The sequence below is a fragment of the Somniosus microcephalus genome, chromosome 12 (genome assembly GCF_052327205.1).
Source record: "Somniosus microcephalus isolate GS21.2 chromosome 12, FLI_Smic_1.0, whole genome shotgun sequence".
NCBI classification, from domain to species: Eukaryota; Metazoa; Chordata; class Chondrichthyes; order Squaliformes; family Somniosidae; genus Somniosus; species Somniosus microcephalus.
In genome coordinates this window covers 215,722,695-215,741,397 of record NC_140998.1, presented here as the reverse complement: position 1 = coordinate 215,741,397, position 18,703 = coordinate 215,722,695, and the positions used below count along the sequence as shown (strand labels likewise).

At 55.5% G+C, this 18,703-nt stretch overlaps 1 protein-coding gene across 1 annotated transcript in view; it reads right to left on the bottom strand.

Moving 5' to 3' along the window:
* Window positions 1–17,237, bottom strand: part of LOC147110099 (upstream stimulatory factor 2-like) — a 172,931-nt gene extending 155,694 nt beyond the window's left edge. The window contains exons 1-2 of the mRNA XM_086004049.1: window positions 16,993–17,237; window positions 1,118–1,164 (exon numbers count right to left, since the gene is read on the bottom strand). Of these exons, the coding sequence (XP_085860175.1) occupies window positions 1,118–1,164; window positions 16,993–17,024 (79 nt within the window). The 5' untranslated portion in view covers window positions 17,025–17,237. The remainder of the gene's footprint in view (window positions 1–1,117; window positions 1,165–16,992) is intronic.
* Window positions 17,238–18,703: the final 1,466 nt, after the last annotated feature.

Genomic DNA, 18,703 nt, shown 5'->3' with positions numbered 1-18,703 from the left:
CCTAAGGTGTGGGGCCCAGAACTGCTCCCAGTGCTCCAGGTGTGGTCTATCCTGGGCTTTGTGTAGCTGCATCATATCTTCTACCCCCTTGTATTCTGGTCCTCTCGATATAAAGGCCAGCGTTCCATTAGCCTTTTCGATTATTTTCTGCACCTGTCCGTGAGATTTTAATGATCTCTGTACCTGGACCGCCCACCCCACCCAAGTCTCTCTGGACCTCCACTGTTTGTGTGGAGAGCAGGAAAGTCCCAGGCTTCAGGCCCGGCCGCTATTGAGCTGGGCCGACCTCATCCAGAGTTCCCACGTTTTTGTTAGCGAGTCCTGTTGGAAGGTAAGCACAGGCGGGCAAGCAAGTGTAGACTGGCGACCACGGTGTCCCCTCGCCTCCACCACCCACTGAACAACAACAATGCATTTATATAGCGCCTTTAACGTAGTAAAACGTCCCAAGGTGCTTCACAGGAGTGTAAATCAGACAAACATCTGACCCGTAGAACACATCAGGAGATATTAGGACAGGCGACCAAAAGCTTGGTCAAAGAGGTCGGTTTTAAGGAGCGTCTTAAAGGAGGAGAGAGAGGCGGAGAGGTTTAGGGAGGGAATTCCAGAGCTCGGGGCCCAGGCGGCTGAAGGCACGGCCGGCAATGGTGGAGCGATGGAAATCGGGGGGATGTTCAAGAGGCCGGAACTGGAGGAGCGAATAGATCTGGGAGGGTTGTAGGGGCTGGAGGAGGTTACAGAGATAGGGAGGGTTGTAGGGGCTGGAGGAGGTTACAGAGCTAGAGAGGGTTGTAGGGGCTGGAGGAGGTTACAGAGATAGGGAGGGTTGTGGGGCTGGAGGAGGTTACAGAGATAGGGAGGGTTGTAGGGGCTGGAGGAGGTTACAGAGATAGGGAGGGTTGTAGGGGACTGGAGGAGGTTACAGATATAGGGAGGGTTGTGGGGCTGGAGGAGGTTACAGATATAGGGAGGGTTGTGGGGCTGGAGGAGGTTACAGAGATAGGGAGGAGGCCAAGGAGAGGAGAGGAGAGGAGGGGAGGGGAAGAAGACTCAGTGAATGGCTGAGTTTCTGGCGTGGCCGGGTGGCCATTTGCATTGCGTAGCCACGGATACTTACCTTCCTGAAGCTGTACACTTTCGTCTGTCTCCTGACCTTTCTCGTGGCTGAAAGAAAAGGAACAAAGAAGAGCATGAGACTGGAATCTTAGGAGGGGCAGTACTGAGGGAGCGCCGCACTGTCGGAGGGGCAGTACTGAGGGAGCGCCGCACTGTCGGCGGGGCAGTACTGAGGGAGCGCCGCACTGTCGGAGGGGCAGTACTGAGGGAGCGCCGTACTGTCAGAGGGGCAGTACTGAGGGAGCGCTGCACTGTCAGAGGGGCGGTACCGAGGGAGTGCCGCACTGTTGGAGGGGCAGTACTGAGGGAGCATCGCACTGTCGGAGGGTCAGTACTGAGGGAGCACCGCACTGTCGGAGGGGTAGTACTGAGGGAGCACCGCACTGTCGGAGGGGCAGTACTGAGGGAGCGCCGCACTGTCGGAGGGGCAGTACTGAGGGAGCACCGCACTGTCGGAGGGGCGGTACTGAGGGAGCGCCGCACTGTCGGAGGGGCGGTACTGAGGGAGCACCGCACTGTCGGAGGGGCAGTACTGAGGGAGCACCGCACTGTCGGAGGGGCAGTACTGAGGGAGCGCCGCACTGTCGGAGGGGTAGTACTGAGGGAGCACCGCACTGTCGGAGGGGCAGTACTGAGGGAGCACCGCACTGTCGGAGGGGCAGTACTGAGGGAGTCCTGCACTGTCAGAGGGGCAGTACTGAGGGAGCGCCGCACTGTCGAAGGGGCAGTACGGAGGGAGTGCAGCACTGTCGGAGGGTCAGTACTGAAGGAGTGCAGCACTGTCAGAGGGTCAGTACTGAGGGAGCGCCGCACTGTCGGAGGGGCGGTACTGAGGGAGCGCCGCACTGTCGGAGGGGCAGTAATGAGGGAGCGCCGCACTGTCGGAGGGGCAGTACTGAGGGAGCGCCGCACTGTCGGAGGGGCAGTACTGAGGGAGCGCCGCACTGTCGGAGGGGCGGTACTGAGGGAGCGCCGCACTGTCGGAGGGGCGGGTACTGAGGGAGCGCCGCACTGTCGGAGGGGCAGTACTGAGGTAGCGCCGCACTGTCGGAGGGGCAGTACTGAGGGAGCACCGCACTGTCGGAGGGGCAGTACTGAGGGAGCGCCGCACTGTCGGAGGGGCAGTACTGAGGGAGCACCGGACTGTCGGAGGGGCAGTACTGAGGGAGTGCCGCACCGTCGGAGGGGCAGTACTGAGGGAGTGCCGCACCGTCGGAGGGGCAGTCTTTCGGATGAGACGTTAAACCAAGGCCCCGTTTGCCTTCCCCGATTTCCATCGCTCCACCACTGGCGGCCGTGCCTTCAGCTGCCTGGGCCCCGAGCTCTGGAATTCCCTCCCTAAACCTCTCCGCCTCTCTCTCCTCCTATAAGACGCTCCTTAATACCGACCTCTTTGTCCCAGCTCATGTGGCTCGGTGTCAGATGTTTGTCTGATTTACTCTCCTGTGAAGCGCCTCGGGACGTTTTACGTTCAAGGCGCTATATAAATGCACGTAGTCGTTTGTTGATCTATCTCTACAATGCCTCCCTTTTAATTTAATTCGTTCAAGGATGATAACCCCGGGTCTCATCAGAAATTCCCGATAGCTCGGCCCCACACACCAGGGACCTCCGAGCTCCTCTCCGCACTGCCTCCTCACACCAGGGACCTCCCAGCTCCTCTCCGCACTGCCTCCTCACACCAGGGACCTCCCAGCTCCTCTCCGCACTGCCTCCTCACACCAGGGACCTCCCAGCTCCTCTCTGCACTGCCTCCTCACACCAGGGACCTCCCAGCTCCTCTCCGCACTGCCTCCTCACACCAGGGACCTCCCAGCTCCTCTCCGCACTGCCCCCTCACACCAGGGACCTCCCAGCTCCTCTCCGCACTGCCTCCTCACACCAGGGACCTCCCAGCTCCTCTCCGCACTGCCTCCTCACACCAGGGACCTCCCAGCTCCTCTCCGCACTGCCTCCTCACACCAGGGACCTCCCAGCTCCTCTCCGCACTGCCTCCTCACACCAGGGACCTCCCAGCTCCTCTCCGCACTGCCTCCTCACACCAGGGACCTCCCAGCTCCTCTCCGCACTGCCTCCTCACACCAGGGACCTCCCAGCTCCTCTCCGCACTGCCTCCTCACACCAGGGACCACCCAGCTCCTCTCTGCACTGCCCCCTCACACCAGGGACCTCCCAGCTCCTCTCTGCACTGCCTCCTCACACCAGGGGCCTCCCAGCTCCTCTCCGCACTGCCTCCTCACACCAGGGACCTCCGAGCTCCTCTCCGCACTGCCTCCTCACACCAGGGACCTCCCAGCTCCTCTCCGCACTGCCTCCTCACACCAGGGACCTCCCAGCTCCTCTCCGCACTGCCCCCTCACACCAGGGACCTCCCAGCTCCTCTCCGCACTGCCTCCTCACACCAGGGACCTCACAGCTCCTCTCCGCACTGCCCCCTCACACCAGGGACCTCCCAGCTCCTCTCCGCACTGCCCCCTCACACCAGGGACCTCCCAGCTCCTCTCCGCACTGCCCCCTCACACCAGGGACCTCACAGCTCCTCTCCGCACTGCCCCCTCACACCAGGGACCTCACAGCTCCTCTCCGCACTGCCCCCTCACACCAGGGACCTCACAGCTCCTCTCCGCACTGCCCCCTCACACCAGGGACCTCACAGCTCCTCTCCGCACTGCCCCCTCACACCAGGGACCTCACAGCTCCTCTCCGCACTGCCCCCTCACACCAGGGACCTCACAGCTCCTCTCCGCACTGCCCCCTCACACCAGGGACCTCCGAGCTCCTCTCCGCACTGCCTCCTCACACCAGGGACCTCCCAGCTCCTCTCTGCACTGCCCCCTCACACCAGGGACCTCACAGCTCCTCTCTGCACTGCCCCCTCACACCAGGGACCTCCCAGCTCCTCTCCGCACTGCCTCCGGTAGTAGAATATCTCCCTCGTGTCTTATTGACCAAAACCAAAGTCTGGCCTCCTCGAACGCTGGTATTGGACCTGGTACCTCAGTCTCTGATTGGACCAGGTACCTCAGTCTCTGATTGGACCTGGTACCTCAGTCTCTGATTGGACCAGGTACCCCAGTCTCTGATTGGACCAGGTACCTCAGTCTCTGATTGGACCAGGTACCCCAGTCTCCTATTGGACCTGGTACCTCAGTCTCTGATTGGACCAGGTACCTCAGTCTCTGATTGGACCAGGTACCTCAGTCTCCTATTGGACCAGGTACCCCAGTCTCCTATTGGACCAGGTACCCCAGTCTCCTATTGGACCAGGTACCTCAGTCTCCTATTGGACCAGGTACCTCAGTCTCCTATTGGACCAGGTACCTCAGTCTCCGATTGGACCAGGTACCTCAGTCTCCTATTGGACCTGGTACCCCAGTCTCCTATTGGACCAGGTACCTCAGTCTCCTATTGGACCAGGTACCTCAGTCTCCTATTGGACCAGGTACCTCAGTCTCCGATTGGACCAGGTACCTCAGTCTCCTATTGGACCAGGTACCTCAGTCTCTGATTGGACCAGGTACCTCAGTCTCCTATTGGACCAGGTACCTCAGTCTCCCATTGGACCAGGTACCTCAGTCTCCTATTGGACCAGGTACCCCAGTCTCCTATTGGACCAGGTACCTCAGTCTCCTATTGGACCTGGTACCTCAGTCTCCTATTGGACCAGGTACCCCAGTCTCTGATTGGACCAGGTACCTCAGTCTCCTATTGGACCAGGTACCCCAGTCTCTGATTGGACCAGGTACCCCAGTCTCCTATTGGACCTGGTACCCCAGTCTCCTATTGGACCAGGTACCCCAGTCTCTGATTGGACCAAGTACCTCAGTCTCCTATTGGACCAGGTACCCCAGTCTCCGATTGGACCAGGTACCCCAGTCTCTGATTGGACCAGGTACCCCAGTCTCCTATTGGACCTGGTACCCCAGTCTCCTATTGGACCAGGTACCCCAGTCTCTGATTGGACCAAGTACCTCAGTCTCCTATTGGACCTGGTACCCCAGTCTCCTATTGGACCAGGTACCCCAGTCTCTGATTGGACCAAGTACCTCAGTCTCCTATTGGACCAGGTACCTCAGTCTCCGATTGGACCAGGTACCCCAGTCTCTGATTGGACCAGGTACCTCAGTCTCCTATTGGACCTGGTACCTCAGTCTCCTATTGGACCAGGTACCTCAGTCTCCTATTGGACCAGGTACCTCAGTCTCTGATTGGACCAGGTACCTCAGTCTCCTATTGGACCAGGTACCTCAGTCTCCGATTGGACCTGGTACCTCAGTCTCCTATTGGACCAGGTACCTCAGTCTCCTATTGGACCAGGTACCCCAGTCTCCTATTGGACCAGGTACCCCAGTCTTCTATTGGACCAGGTACCTCAGTCTCTGATTGGACCAGGTACCTCAGTCTCCTATTGGACCAGGTACCTCAGTCTCTGATTGGACCAGGTACCTCAGTCTCCTATTGGACCAGGTACCCCAGTCTTCTATTGGACCAGGTACCCCAGTCTTCTATTGGACCAGGTACCTCAGTCTCTGATTGGACCAGGTACCTCAGTCTTCTATTGGACCAGGTACCTCAGTCTCCTATTGGACCGCGCACCCCAGTCTCCGATTGGACCAGGTACCCCAGTCTTCTATTGGACCAGGTACCCCAGTCTTCTATTGGACCAGGTACCTCAGTCTCTGATTGGACCAGGTACCCCAGTCTTCTATTGGACCAGGTACCTCAGTCTCTGATTGGACCAGGCACCCCAGTCTCCTATTGGACCAGGTACCCCAGTCTCTGATTGGACCAGGTACCTCAGTCTCCGATTGGACCAGGTACCTCAGTCTCCTATTGGACCAGGTACCTCAGTCTCCGATTGGACCAGGTACCTCAGTCTCTGATTGGACCAGGTACCTCAGTCTTCTATTGGACCAGGTACCTCAGTCTCCTATTGGACCGCGCACCCCAGTCTCCGATTGGACCAGGTACCTCAGTCTCCTATTGGACCGCGCACCCCAGTCTCCGATTGGACCAGGTACCTCAGTCTCCGATTGGACCAGGTACCTCAGTCTCCTATTGGACCAGGTACCCCAGTCTCCGATTGGACCAGGTACCTCAGTCTCCGATTGGACCTGGTACCTCAGTCTCCTATTGGACCGCGCACCCCAGTCTCCGATTGGACCAGGTACCTCAGTCTCCTATTGGACCAGGCACCCCAGTCTCCGATTGGACCAGGTACCTCAGTCTCCGATTGGACCTGGTACCTCAGTCTCCGATTGGACCAGGTACCCCAGTCTCTGATTGGACCAGGTACCTCAGTCTTCTATTGGACCAGGTACCTCAGTCTCCTATTGGACCAGGTACCTCAGTCTTCTATTGGACCTGGTACCTCAGTCTCCTATTGGACCGCGCACCCCAGTCTCCGATTGGACCAGGTACCTCAGTCTCCGATTGGACCAGGTACCTCAGTCTCCTATTGGACCAGGTACCCCAGTCTCCTATTGGACCAGGTACCCCAGTCTCTGATTGGACCAGGTACCCCAGTCTCCTATTGGACCAGGTACCTCAGTCTCCTATTGGACCAGGTACCTCAGTCTCCTATTGGACCAGGTACCCCAGTCTCCTATTGGACCAGGTACCCCAGTCTCTGATTGGACCAGGTACCTCAGTCTTCTATTGGACCAGGTACCTCAGTCTCCTATTGGACCAGGTACCTCAGTCTTCTATTGGACCTGGTACCTCAGTCTCCTATTGGACCGCGCACCCCAGTCTCCGATTGGACCAGGTACCTCAGTCTCCTATTGGACCGCGCACCCCAGTCTCCGATTGGACCAGGTACCTCAGTCTCCGATTGGACCAGGTACCTCAGTCTCCTATTGGACCAGGTACCCCAGTCTCCTATTGGACCAGGTACCCCAGTCTCTGATTGGACCAGGTACCCCAGTCTCCTATTGGACCAGGTACCTCAGTCTCCTATTGGACCAGGTACCTCAGTCTCCTATTGGACCAGGTACCCCAGTCTTCTATTGGACCAGGTACCCCAGTCTCTGATTGGACCAGGTACCTCAGTCTCCTATTGGACCAGGTACCCCAGTCTTCTATTGGACCAGGTACCTCAGTCTCCTATTGGACCTGGTACCTCAGTCTCCTATTGGACCTGGTACCTCAGTCTCCTATTGGACCAGGTACCTCAGTCTCCTATTGGACCTGGTACCTCAGTCTCCTATTGGACCAGGTACCCCAGTCTCCTATTGGACCAAGTACCCCAGTCTTCTATTGGACCAAGTACCCCAGTCTCCTATTGGACCAGGTACCCCAGTCTTCTATTGGACCAAGTACCCCAGTCTCCTATTGGACCAGGTACCCCAGTCTCTGATTGGACCAGGTACCCCAGTCTTCTATTGGACCAGGTACCCCAGTCTTCTATTGGACCAAGTACCCCAGTCTCCTATTGGACCTGGTACCTCAGTCTCCTATTGGACCAGGTACCCCAGTCTCTGATTGGACCAGGTACCCCAGTCTCCTATTGGACCAGGTACCCCAGTCTCTGATTGGACCAGGTACCCCAGTCTTCTATTGGACCAGGTACCCCAGTCTTCTATTGGACCAAGTACCCCAGTCTCCTATTGGACCTGGTACCTCAGTCTCCTATTGGACCAGGTACCCCAGTCTCTGATTGGACCAGGTACCCCAGTCTCCTATTGGACCAGGTACCCCAGTCTCTGATTGGACCAGGTACCCCAGTCTCCTATTGGACCAGGTACCCCAGTCTTCTATTGGACCAAGTACCCCAGTCTCCTATTGGACCTGGTACCTCAGTCTCCTATTGGACCGCGCACCCCAGTCGCCGAGTGGTTTACTGACCGCTGCCCTGCAGTGATTGGACATGTGTGAGCGTTCGGAGTCTGATAAAATCCCCTGCTCTTCTTCAAACCTCATCCCCAGATACTTCTACACCAAGGTTCTTGGAGAAGGTGTCTCGCCCAGGTTAGCTCTGCCTATCTACAGGGGAGCATCAGGAACAGGAGGAGGCCCAGTCAGCCCCTCGAGCCTGCTCCTCCATTCAATCAGATCAGGGCTGATCTGCACCTCAAAAGCATCTGCCTGCCTTTGCTCCATGACCCTTAATACCCTTACCCAACAAAAATCTCAGTCTGGAAATTTCCAATTCACCCCCCCAGCCTCGACAGCTTTCTGGGGGAGAGAGTTCCAGATTTCCACCACCCTTTGTGTGAAGAAGTGCTTCCTGACATCACCCCTGAACGGCCTGGCTCTAATTTTAAGGTTCTGCCCCCTTGTTCTGGACTCCCCCCACCAGAGGAAATAGTTTCTCTCTCTCGACCCGATCGAATCCTTTGATCATCTCAAACACCTCGATTGGATCACCCCTTAATCTTCTAAACTCGAGGGAATACAAGCAGCCCGCTTGATTGGCACCCCATCCACCGCCTTAAACATTCACTCCCTCCACCACCGGCGCACCGTGGCTGCAGTGTGGACCATCTACAAGATGCACTGCCGCAACTCGCCAAGGCTTCTTCGGCAGCACCTCCCAAACCCGCCACCTCATCCACCTAGAAGGACAAGGGCAGCAGGCGCATGGGAACACCACCACCTCCAAGTTCCCCTCCAAATCACACACCATCCTGACTTGGAAATATATCACCCGTTCCTGGAGTCCAGAACCAGGGGTTACAGTCTTAAGGATAAGGGGTAAGCCATTTAGGACTGAGATGAGGAGGAATCTCTTCACCCAGAGAGTGGTGAACCTGTGGAATTCTCTACCACAGAAGGCAGTTGAGGCCAATTCATTAAATATATTCAAGAAGGAGTTAGATACATTTCTTAAGGCTAAAGGGATATGGGGAGAAAGCAGGGACAGGGTACTGAATTTGGATGATCAGCCATGATCTCATTAAATGGCGGAGCAGGCTCGAGGGGCCGAATGGCCTACTCCTGCTCCTATCGTCTATGTTTCTATGTTCATCGTCGCTGGGTCAAAATCCCGGATCTCCCTCCCTAACAGCACTGTGGGAGCACCTTCACCACACGGACTGCAGCGGTTCAAGAAGGCGGCTCACCGCCTCCTTCCTCGAGGGGCGACTAGGGATGGGCAATAAATGCCGGGCCTTGCCGGCGACGCTCACACCCCAGGAAGGAATAAAATTAAAAGTCTGTCCTCGTGATTTAACCCTTTCAGCTCCCCCCCCCCTCCCGGCCGGGTATCGTTCTGGTGAATCTCTGCTGCTCCCCCCTCCAAGGCCGAGATACCCTTCCCGAGGTGCGGAGCCCAGAACTGACCGCAGCGACTCCGGATGGGGGGGTCTGACCGGGGCTTTGTACAGTGGTCGCACCACTCCCGGCCCTCGGTGTTCCGTCCCCCTCTCGAGATACAGGCCAACATTCCAAGCGCCTTTTTAATTCATTGTTCCTGCACTTTCACAGAATCACAGAAACCTCACAATGCAGATAGAGGCCATTTCGGCCCATCGAGCCTGCACCGACACATATCCCACCCGATCCCTGTAACCCCTACACCAACACATATCCCACCCTATCCCCGTAACCCCACGTATTTAATCCCCCTAACACTAAGGGTCAATTTATCATAGCCAATCAACCTAACCCGCACATCTTTTCTTCTGAAAAGAGGGGCGGCGGAGTGGCGATTTTGTTACTGGACTAAAAGCTGCTCTCGGGGGGGGGGGGGGCGGGCGGGGGAGTGGGGAGAGGAGGGGGGAGTGACCGTGAAGCTGTGGGATTGTCATTAAAAAAAAACAAATCCCAAGCGGTTGACCGATGTCCCTTCAGAGAAGGAATCCTGCCCTCCGTACCCGGTCTGGGGGCCTACAGGCGACTCCAGTCCCGCACACCCACCCCCTCTGAAGCGGCCACTCGTGGTCGGGCCAAACCCCCTGCCGGAGGTCCAAGAGAAGGCAGCGGCCCACCCATCGCCACCCACCGCCACGGGCGACTCGGGCCTGGGCGATGAATGCCAAGAAGGAAAAACAAATTTACCGAGATTACCGCAGGGACGGAAGATAAAGGGTCGTTATGGCACAGGAGGAGGCCATTTGGCACATCGAGTCCATGCCGGCCCCCTGCACAGCGATCCAGTCAGTCCCATTCCCCCCGCTCTATCCCCGTAACCCTGCAAGTTTATTTCCCTCAAGTGCCTATCCAGTCTCCCCTTGAAAACATCGAGTGTCTCCGCTTTCAACACTTCCGTCGGCAGCGAGTTCCAGGTCCTCACCACTCGCTGCGTAAGAAACTTTTTCCTCACTTCCCCCCTGTATATCTTGCCCAAAACCTTAAATCTGTGTCCCCGAGTCCTTGTACAATCAACTAGTGGAAACAGTCTTTCCCCGTCTAGCCTATCCAAACCCGTCCTAATCTTCTACACCTCGATCAAATCACCCCTCAACCTCCTTTGCTCTAATGAAAACAAATCCAGCTTCTCCAACCTGTCCTTGTAGCTAAGATCCCCCATCCCCGGAACCATTCTGGTAAATCTCCTCTGCACCCTCTCAAGGGCCTTCACATCCTTCTTAAAGTGTGGTGACCAGAACTGGACGCAATACTCCAGCTGTGGCCTAACCAGCGCTTTATAAAGGTTCAGCATAACTTCTCTATTTTTGCACTCGATTTATGAAGCCCAAGATCTCAAATGCTTTGCGAACCACTCTCTCAATATGTCCCGCCACCTTCAGGGACCTATGCACATTAACTCCCAGGTCCCTCTGTCCCTGCACACTCTTTAAAAGTGAACATTAGAAATAGGAGCAGGAGTCAGCCATTCGGCCCTTTGAGCCTGCCGTCCGCCATCCAATGAGATCATGGCTGATCTTCGACCTCATCTCCACTTTCCCACCCGATCCCCATATCCCTTGATTCCCTTAATATTCAAAAATCTAAGGATCTCTGTCTTGAATATACCCAACGACTGAGCCTCCACAGCCCTCTGGGGCAGAGAATTCCAAAGATTCACCGCCCTCGGAGTGAAGAAATTCCTCCTCATCTCAGTCCTCAATGGCCGACCCCTTATTCTGAGACTGTGACCCCTGGTTCTAGACTCCCCAGCCCAGGGGGAAAACATCCTCTCGGCCTAGAGTTGTGTTTATTGTTAAAGCAAGTGACCATGATTCTAAATCTCGTGGTGCAACATTAATAATTAGAAGCAATGTTCCATTAACTGAGGGAACGGTTCAGAAACTCTTACCCACCTTTCCCAAATACTCTCCCGCCCCCAACCCCTTCCTCAAGGTGCTGAGATACGGTCCCCTCGCCCCATTCCTGGTCAGCCTCCCTCCCCTCCCCAACACCCAACTGGCACAGCTGGGCTATTCATCCAAGGGCTGCATCACAGTCAAGCCCGATCCCACGTACACGCAAACAATTACAAATTTCCGGACACTCTTTCCAACACTCTCGCCTCCGAGCCAGAAGGTCGTGGATTCGAGTCCCCACTCCACAGTCTCGAGCCCCATTATCCGGTCTGATACTCCCCAGCGCCAGTACTGCGGGAGGACCGCACTGTCGGAGTGGCATTACTTTGGGAGCGCCGCACTGTCGGAGGGGCAGTACTGACGGAGCGTCGCACTGTCGGAGGGGCAGTACTGTCGGAGAATCAGTACTGAGGGAGCACCGCACTGTCGGAGGGGCAGTACTGAGGGAGCGCTGCACCGTCGGAGGGGCAGTACTGAGGGAGCGCTGCACTGTCGGAGGGGCAGTACTGAGGGAGCGTCGCACTGTCGGAGGGGCAGTACTGTCGGAGAATCAGTACTGAGGGAGCACCGCACTGTCGGAGGGGCAGTACTGAGGGAGCGCTGCACCGTCGGAGGGGCAGTACTGAGGGAGCGCTGCACTGTCGGAGGGGCAGTACTGAGGGAGCGTCGCACTGTCGGAGGGGCAGTACTGTCGGAGAATCAGTGCTGAGGGAGCACCGCACTGTCGGAGGGGCAGTACTGAGGGAGCGCTGCACCGTCGGAGGGGCAGTACTGAGGGAGCGCTGCACCGTCGGAGGGGCAGTACTGAGGGAGCGTCGCACTGTCGGAGGGGCCGCACTGTCAGAGGGGCAGTACTGAGGGAGCATCGCACTGTTGGAGGGGCAATACTGAGGGAGCGCCGCACTGTTGGAGGGTCAGTACTGAGGGAGCGTCGCACTGTCGGAGGGGCAGTACTGAGGGAGCGCCGCACTGTCGGAGGGGCACTACTGAGGGAGCGCCGCACTGTCAGAGGGGAACTACTGAGGGAGCGCCGCACTGTCGGTGGGGCAGTACTGAGGGAGCGCCGCACTGTCGGAGGGGCATTACTGAGGGAGCGCTGCACTGTCGGAGGGGCAGTACTGAGGGAGCGCCGCACTGTCGGAGGGGCATTACTGAGGGAGCGCTGCACTGTCGGGGGGGCAGTACTGAGGGAGCGTCGCACTGTTGGAGGGGCAGTACTGAGGGAGCGCCGCACTGTCGGAGGGGCACTACTGAGGGAGCGCCGCACTGTCGGTGGGGCAGTACTGAGGGAGCGCCGCACTGTCGGAGGGGCATTACTGAGGGAGCGCTGCACTGTCGGAGGGGCAGTAATGAGGGAGTGCCACACTGTCGGAGGGGCAGTACTGAGGGAGCGCCGCACTGTCGGAGGGGCAGTACTGAGGGAGTGCCGCACTGTCGGAGGGGCAGTACTGAGGGAGCGCCGCACTGTTGGAGGGGCAGTACTGAGGGAGCCCCGCACTGTCGGAGGGGCAGTACTGAGGGAGCACCGCAATGTCGGAGGGGCAGTACTGAGTGAGCGCCACACTTTCAGAGGGGCAGTACTGAGGGAGCGCCGCACTGTCAGAGGGGCAGTACTGAGGGAGCGCCGCACTGTCGGAGGGGCAGTACTGAGGGAGCACCGCACTGTCGGAGGGGCAGTACTGAGGGAGCGCCGCACTGTCGGAGGGGCAGTACTGAGGGAGCGCCGCACTGTCGGAGGGGCAGTACTGAGTGAGCGCCGCACTTTCAGAGGGGCAGTACTGAGGGAGCGCCGCACTGTCGGAGGGGCAGTACTGAGGGAGCGCCGCACTGTCGGAGGGGCAGTACTGAGGGAGCGCCGCACTGTCGGAGGTGCCGTCTTTCAGATGAGACGTTAATCTCAGGTGGATGTAAAAGATCCCACGGCCACTATTTGGAAGAAGAGCAGGGGGGAGTTCTCCCCGGTGTCCTGGGGCCAATATTTATCCCTCAACCAACATCACTAAAACAGATGATCTGGTCATTATCACATTGCTGTTTGTGGGAGCTTGCTGTGCGCAAATTGTCTGCTGCGTTTCCTACATTACAACAATGACCACACTTCAAAAAAAGTCCTTCATTGGCTGTGAAGCGCTTTGGGACGTCCCGAGGTGGTGAAAGGCGCTGGAGAAATGGGAGTCTGTCTTTCTTTCCCATTGGATGGCAGAGGCAAATCCTAACCGACTTGCAAATTACTCCATCCCCCTCCCCCAATCTAGGGGATGGTACTGAGGCAAACTGAAGCATGGCCCATCACGACACAATCTCAAAACTGTAGGCGGACATACAAAGGATACTTGGCCTGTGGAAAATCGCAAGCTGTTAGGATCATGGCAACAGGAGGAGGCCCATTCAGCCCCTCGAGCCTGTTACCATAGGAACAGGAGGAGGCCTGTTCAGCCCCTCGAGCCTGTTACCATAGGAACAGGAGGAGGCCCATTCAGCCCCTCGAGCCTGTTACACAGGAACAGGAGGAGGCCCATTCAGCCCCTCGAGCCTGTTACCATAGGAACAGGAGGAGGCCTGTTCAGCCCCTCGAGCCTGTTACACAGGAACAGGAGGAGGCCATTCAGCCCCTCGAGCCTGTTACACAGGAACAGGAGGAGGTCCATTCAGCCCCTCGAGCCTGTTACACAGGAACAGGAGGAGGCCATTCAGCCCCTCGAGCCTGTTACACAGGAACAGGAGGAGGTCCATTCAGCCCCCTCGAGCCTGTTACACAGGAACAGGAGGAGGCCCATTCAGCCCCTCGAGCCTGTTACACAGGAACAGGAGGAGGCCCATTCAGCCCCTCAAGCCTGTTACACAGGAACAGGAGGAGGCCCATTCAGCCCCTCGAGCCTGTTACACAGGAACAGGAGGAGGACCATTCAGCCCCTCGAGCCTGTTACACAGGAACAGGAGGAGGCCAATTCAGCCCCTCGAGCCTGTTACATAGGAACAGGAGGAGGCCCATTCAGCCCCTCGGGCCTGTTACATAGGAACAGGAGGAGGCCCATTCAGCCCCTCGAGCCTGTTACCATAGGAACAGGAGGAGGCCCATTCAGCCCCTCGAGCCTGTTACACAGGAACAGGAGGAGGCCCATTCAGCCCCCTGGAGCCTGTTACACAGGAACAGGAGGAGGCCCATTCAGCCCCTCGAGCCTGTTACACAGGAGCAGGAGGAGGCCCATTCAGCCCCTCGAGCCTGTTACCATAGGAACAGGAGGAGGCCCATTCAGCCCCTCGAGCCTGTTACACAGGAACAGGAGGAGGCCCGTTCAGCCTGTCGAGCCTGTTACACAGGAACAGGAGGAGGCCCATTCAGCCTGTCGAGCCTGTTACACAGGAACAGGACGAGGCCCATTCAGCCCCTCGAGCCTGTTACACAGGAACAGGAGGAGGCCCATTCAGCCCCTCGAGCCTGTTACACAGGAACAGGAGAAGGACCATTCAGCCCCTCGAGCCTGTTGCACAGGAACAGGAGGAGGCCCATTCAGCCCCTCGAGTCTGTTACACAGGAACAGGAGGAGGCCCATTCAGCCCCTCGAGCCTGTTACACAGGAACAGGAGGAGGCCCATTCAGCCCCTCGAGCCTGTTACACAGGAACAGGAGGATCATGGGATCATGGCTGATCTGTACCACAATTCCATCTACCCGCCACGGTTCCGTAACCCTCAATACCCTTACCCAACACAAATCTATCTGTCTTGAAAGCTCAACAGCTTTTTTGGGGGAGAGAGTTCCAGATTTCCACCCCCCTTTGTGTGAAGATGTGCTTCCTGACATCACCCCTGAACGACCTGGCTCTAATTTTAAGGTTCTGCCCCCTTGTTCTGGACTCCCCCCACCAGAGGAAATAGTTTCTCTCTCTACCCTGTCGAATCCTTTAATCATCTCAAACACCTCGATTAGATCACCCCTTAATCTTCTAAACTCGAGGGAATACAAGCCCAGTCTGGGCCAACCTGTCTGCTCGTGATTTAACCCCTTTAGCCTCGGGGTATCATTCTGGTGAATCCGCTCCGCACCCTCTCCAAGGCCGAGATATATCCTTCCCGAGGGGCAGGGCCCAGAACTGATCACCGTTGGGGTGTCTCGGAGCAGAGCAGACCCGACCCCCAAGATGGTGTCTCGGGACGTCAAGCGAGAGCTTTTCGAAATCTGGATGTCGTTTCCCTCCCAAAACATAGAAACATAGAAGATCGGAGCAGGAGTAGGCCATTCAGCCCCTCAAGCCTGCGCCGCCATTCAATGCGATCATGGCTGATCATCCAAATTCAGTTCCCTGTCCCTGCTTTCTACCCATATCCCTTGATCCCTTTAGCCTTAAGAAATATATCCAACTCCTTCTTGAATATATTTAATGAATTGGCCTCAACTGCCTTGTGTGGTAGAGAATTCCACAGGTTCACAACTCTCTGGGTGAAGAAATTCCTCCTCATCTCTGTCCTAAATGGCTTACCCCTTATCCTTAGACTGTGACCCCTGGTTCTGGACTCCCCTGCCATCGGGAACATCCTTCCTGCATCTAGTCTCTCTAGTCCTGTCAGAATTTTATAAGTTTCAATGAGATCCCCTCTTATTCTTCTAAACTCCAGCGAGTATAAGGCCAATCGTCCCAATCTCTCCTCATACGTCATTCCTGCCATCCCAGGTATCAGTCTGGGGAATCTTCGCTGCACTCTCTCCATGGCAAGAACATCCTTCCTCAGATAAGGCGACCAAAACTGCACACCTCGCTCTCCCTTTCCCCTATCCCACCACCACCACCTGTTAAGACCTCGGTAGCTGTCCCGGTTGCAAGCAATTCAGCTGATCCCGTCTCTCTCTCTCTCTCTCCCTGTTGTTGGGGTTGTACACTGGACGAGGCAAGCTCGTCGTAATTCCGACCGACAAGTCTCGCCCGTTCGAGAAGAGAGCGTCAAGATTTAACGTGGAAACTTCAAAAAGTTGAGACACACACGACAGCACACGAGTGGGATCGCAAAGGAGAGACTCACTGGGATCCGTGGTGACCCCAACTAATTCAGAAACTGGGGTGCACGAGAGACGGTCCCCTTTAAAACAGACCGTCCCCGTTGCCTTTCGGGCATTTCGACTAATCGATCACAAACAGAAACAGCATTTATTCATTTTTTTTTGACAAACCAATGGAATAAATCTTTTCATTCTTAAATGAGGACAACTTACAACTCCCTAACCCATTCCCAAAAAGCAAAATTAAAACCCCTTTCTCCCCCCACTTGCTGCCACCGCTCCCCCTAAAAACACCCCCAATGATGTCCCTCTAAATATTAATTGCAATTGGAACTGAAAGCAAATGTTAAAAATCCTTATTTCCACCCCACACACACACACAAACCCTCTCCTTCCTTACCCCGTCTGCAAATTATCAAATGCAAAAAGGGGAAAAGTGAATTGTATTTGCAATCATTTTTTTAAAAAGGAAAAATAGACGCCTTAGCTTATTTTTTTTTTGGCAAAATTTTTTTTTCCCCATTTCTTTCCAGCTCTTTTTGCAATGGTTGGAGTTCTTTTTTTGCAAAGTTGCAGTCGGGCATCTCTCTTTGCCTGTTGCAATCTTGTTTTTCTGGTGGGCAGGGAGGGTCCCTTTTAATTCTTTTTGTTTGCAAACTGCCCTGCACCCACCTGGTATCCAGTGCTTGATCTAATATATCCATGTGGCCAGTCAAAGCTGCAAAATTTCGAATTTCGAAGTAGATTTGATCACGGGGCCAAACAACAGGGTCATGTGAGATCCCAAAATGGACACGTGAGAGGAGCCAGGGACGGGTCTGTCTCCTTCCCCCCAGCCCAGACACACACACACAGGCACAGCGAGCAGGGGAGGGTGCATAGCAAGCGCTGGCGAGCCATCCGCGGCCCAGCTCCGGCTCCGGGCAACACCCGGACCGGAGTCTGCACACAATGCAGGACTGCACTCACTGCAACATGGCACAGACTGCAGGATTGTACTCAGTGTAGGATTGTACTCACTGCAGGATTGTACTCAGTGCAACATGGCACAGACTGCAGGATTGTACTCACTGCAGGATTGTACTCAGTGCAACATGGCACAGACTGCAGGATTGTACTCAGTGTAGGATTGTACTCACTGCAGGATTGTACTCAGTGCAACATGGCACAGACTGCAGGATTGTACTCAGTGTAGGATTGTACTCACTGCAGGATTGTACACACTGCAACATGGCACAGACTGCAGGATTGTACTCAGTGTAGGATTGTACTCACTGCAGGATTGTACTCAGTGCAACATGGAACAGACTGCAGGATTGTACTCAGTGTAGGATTGTACACACTGCAGGATTGTACTCAGTGCAACATGGCACAGACTGCAGGATTGTACTCAGTGTAGGATTGTACTCACTGCAGGATTGTACACACTGCAGGATTGTACTCAGTGCAACATGGCACAGACTGCAGGATTGTACTCAGTGTAGGATTGTACTCACTGCAGGACTGCACTCAGTGCAACATGGCACAGACTGCAGGATTGTACTCAGTGTAGGATTGTACTCAGTGTAGGATTGTACACACTGCAGGATTGTACACACTGCAGGACTGCACTCACTGCAACATGGCACAGACTGCAGGATTGTACTCAGTGTAGGATTGTACTTAATGTAGGATTGTACTTAATGCAACATGGCACAGACTGCAGGATTGTACTCACTGCAGGATTGTACTCAATGTAGGATTGTACTCAATGTAGGACTGCACTCACTGCAACATGGCACAGACTGCAGGATTGTACTCAGTGTAGGATTGTACTCACTGCAGGATTGCACTCAGTGTAGGATTGTACACACTGTAGGATTGTACACAATGCAGGATTGCACTCAGTGTAGGATTGTACACACTGTAGGATTGTACACACTGCAGGATTGTACTCACTGCAACATGGCACAGACTGCAGGATTGTACTCAGTGTAGGATTGTACTCAATGTAGGATTGTACACACTGCAGGATTGTACACAATGCAGGATTGTACTCAATGTAGGATTGTACTCAATGTAGGACTGCACTCACTGCAACATGGCACAGACTGCAGGATTGTACTCAGTGTAGGATTGTACACACTGCAGGATTGTATACAATGCAGGATTGTACACAATGTAGGATTGTACACACTGCAGGATTGTACTCAATGTAGGATTGTACACACTGCAGGATTGTACACACTGTAGGATTGTACTCAATGTAGGATTGTACACAATGTAGGATTGTACACACTGCAGGATTGTACACACTGCAGGATTGTACACAATGTAGGATTGTACTCACTGCAGGATTGTACTCAATGTAGGATTGTACTCAATGTAGGATTGTACACACTGC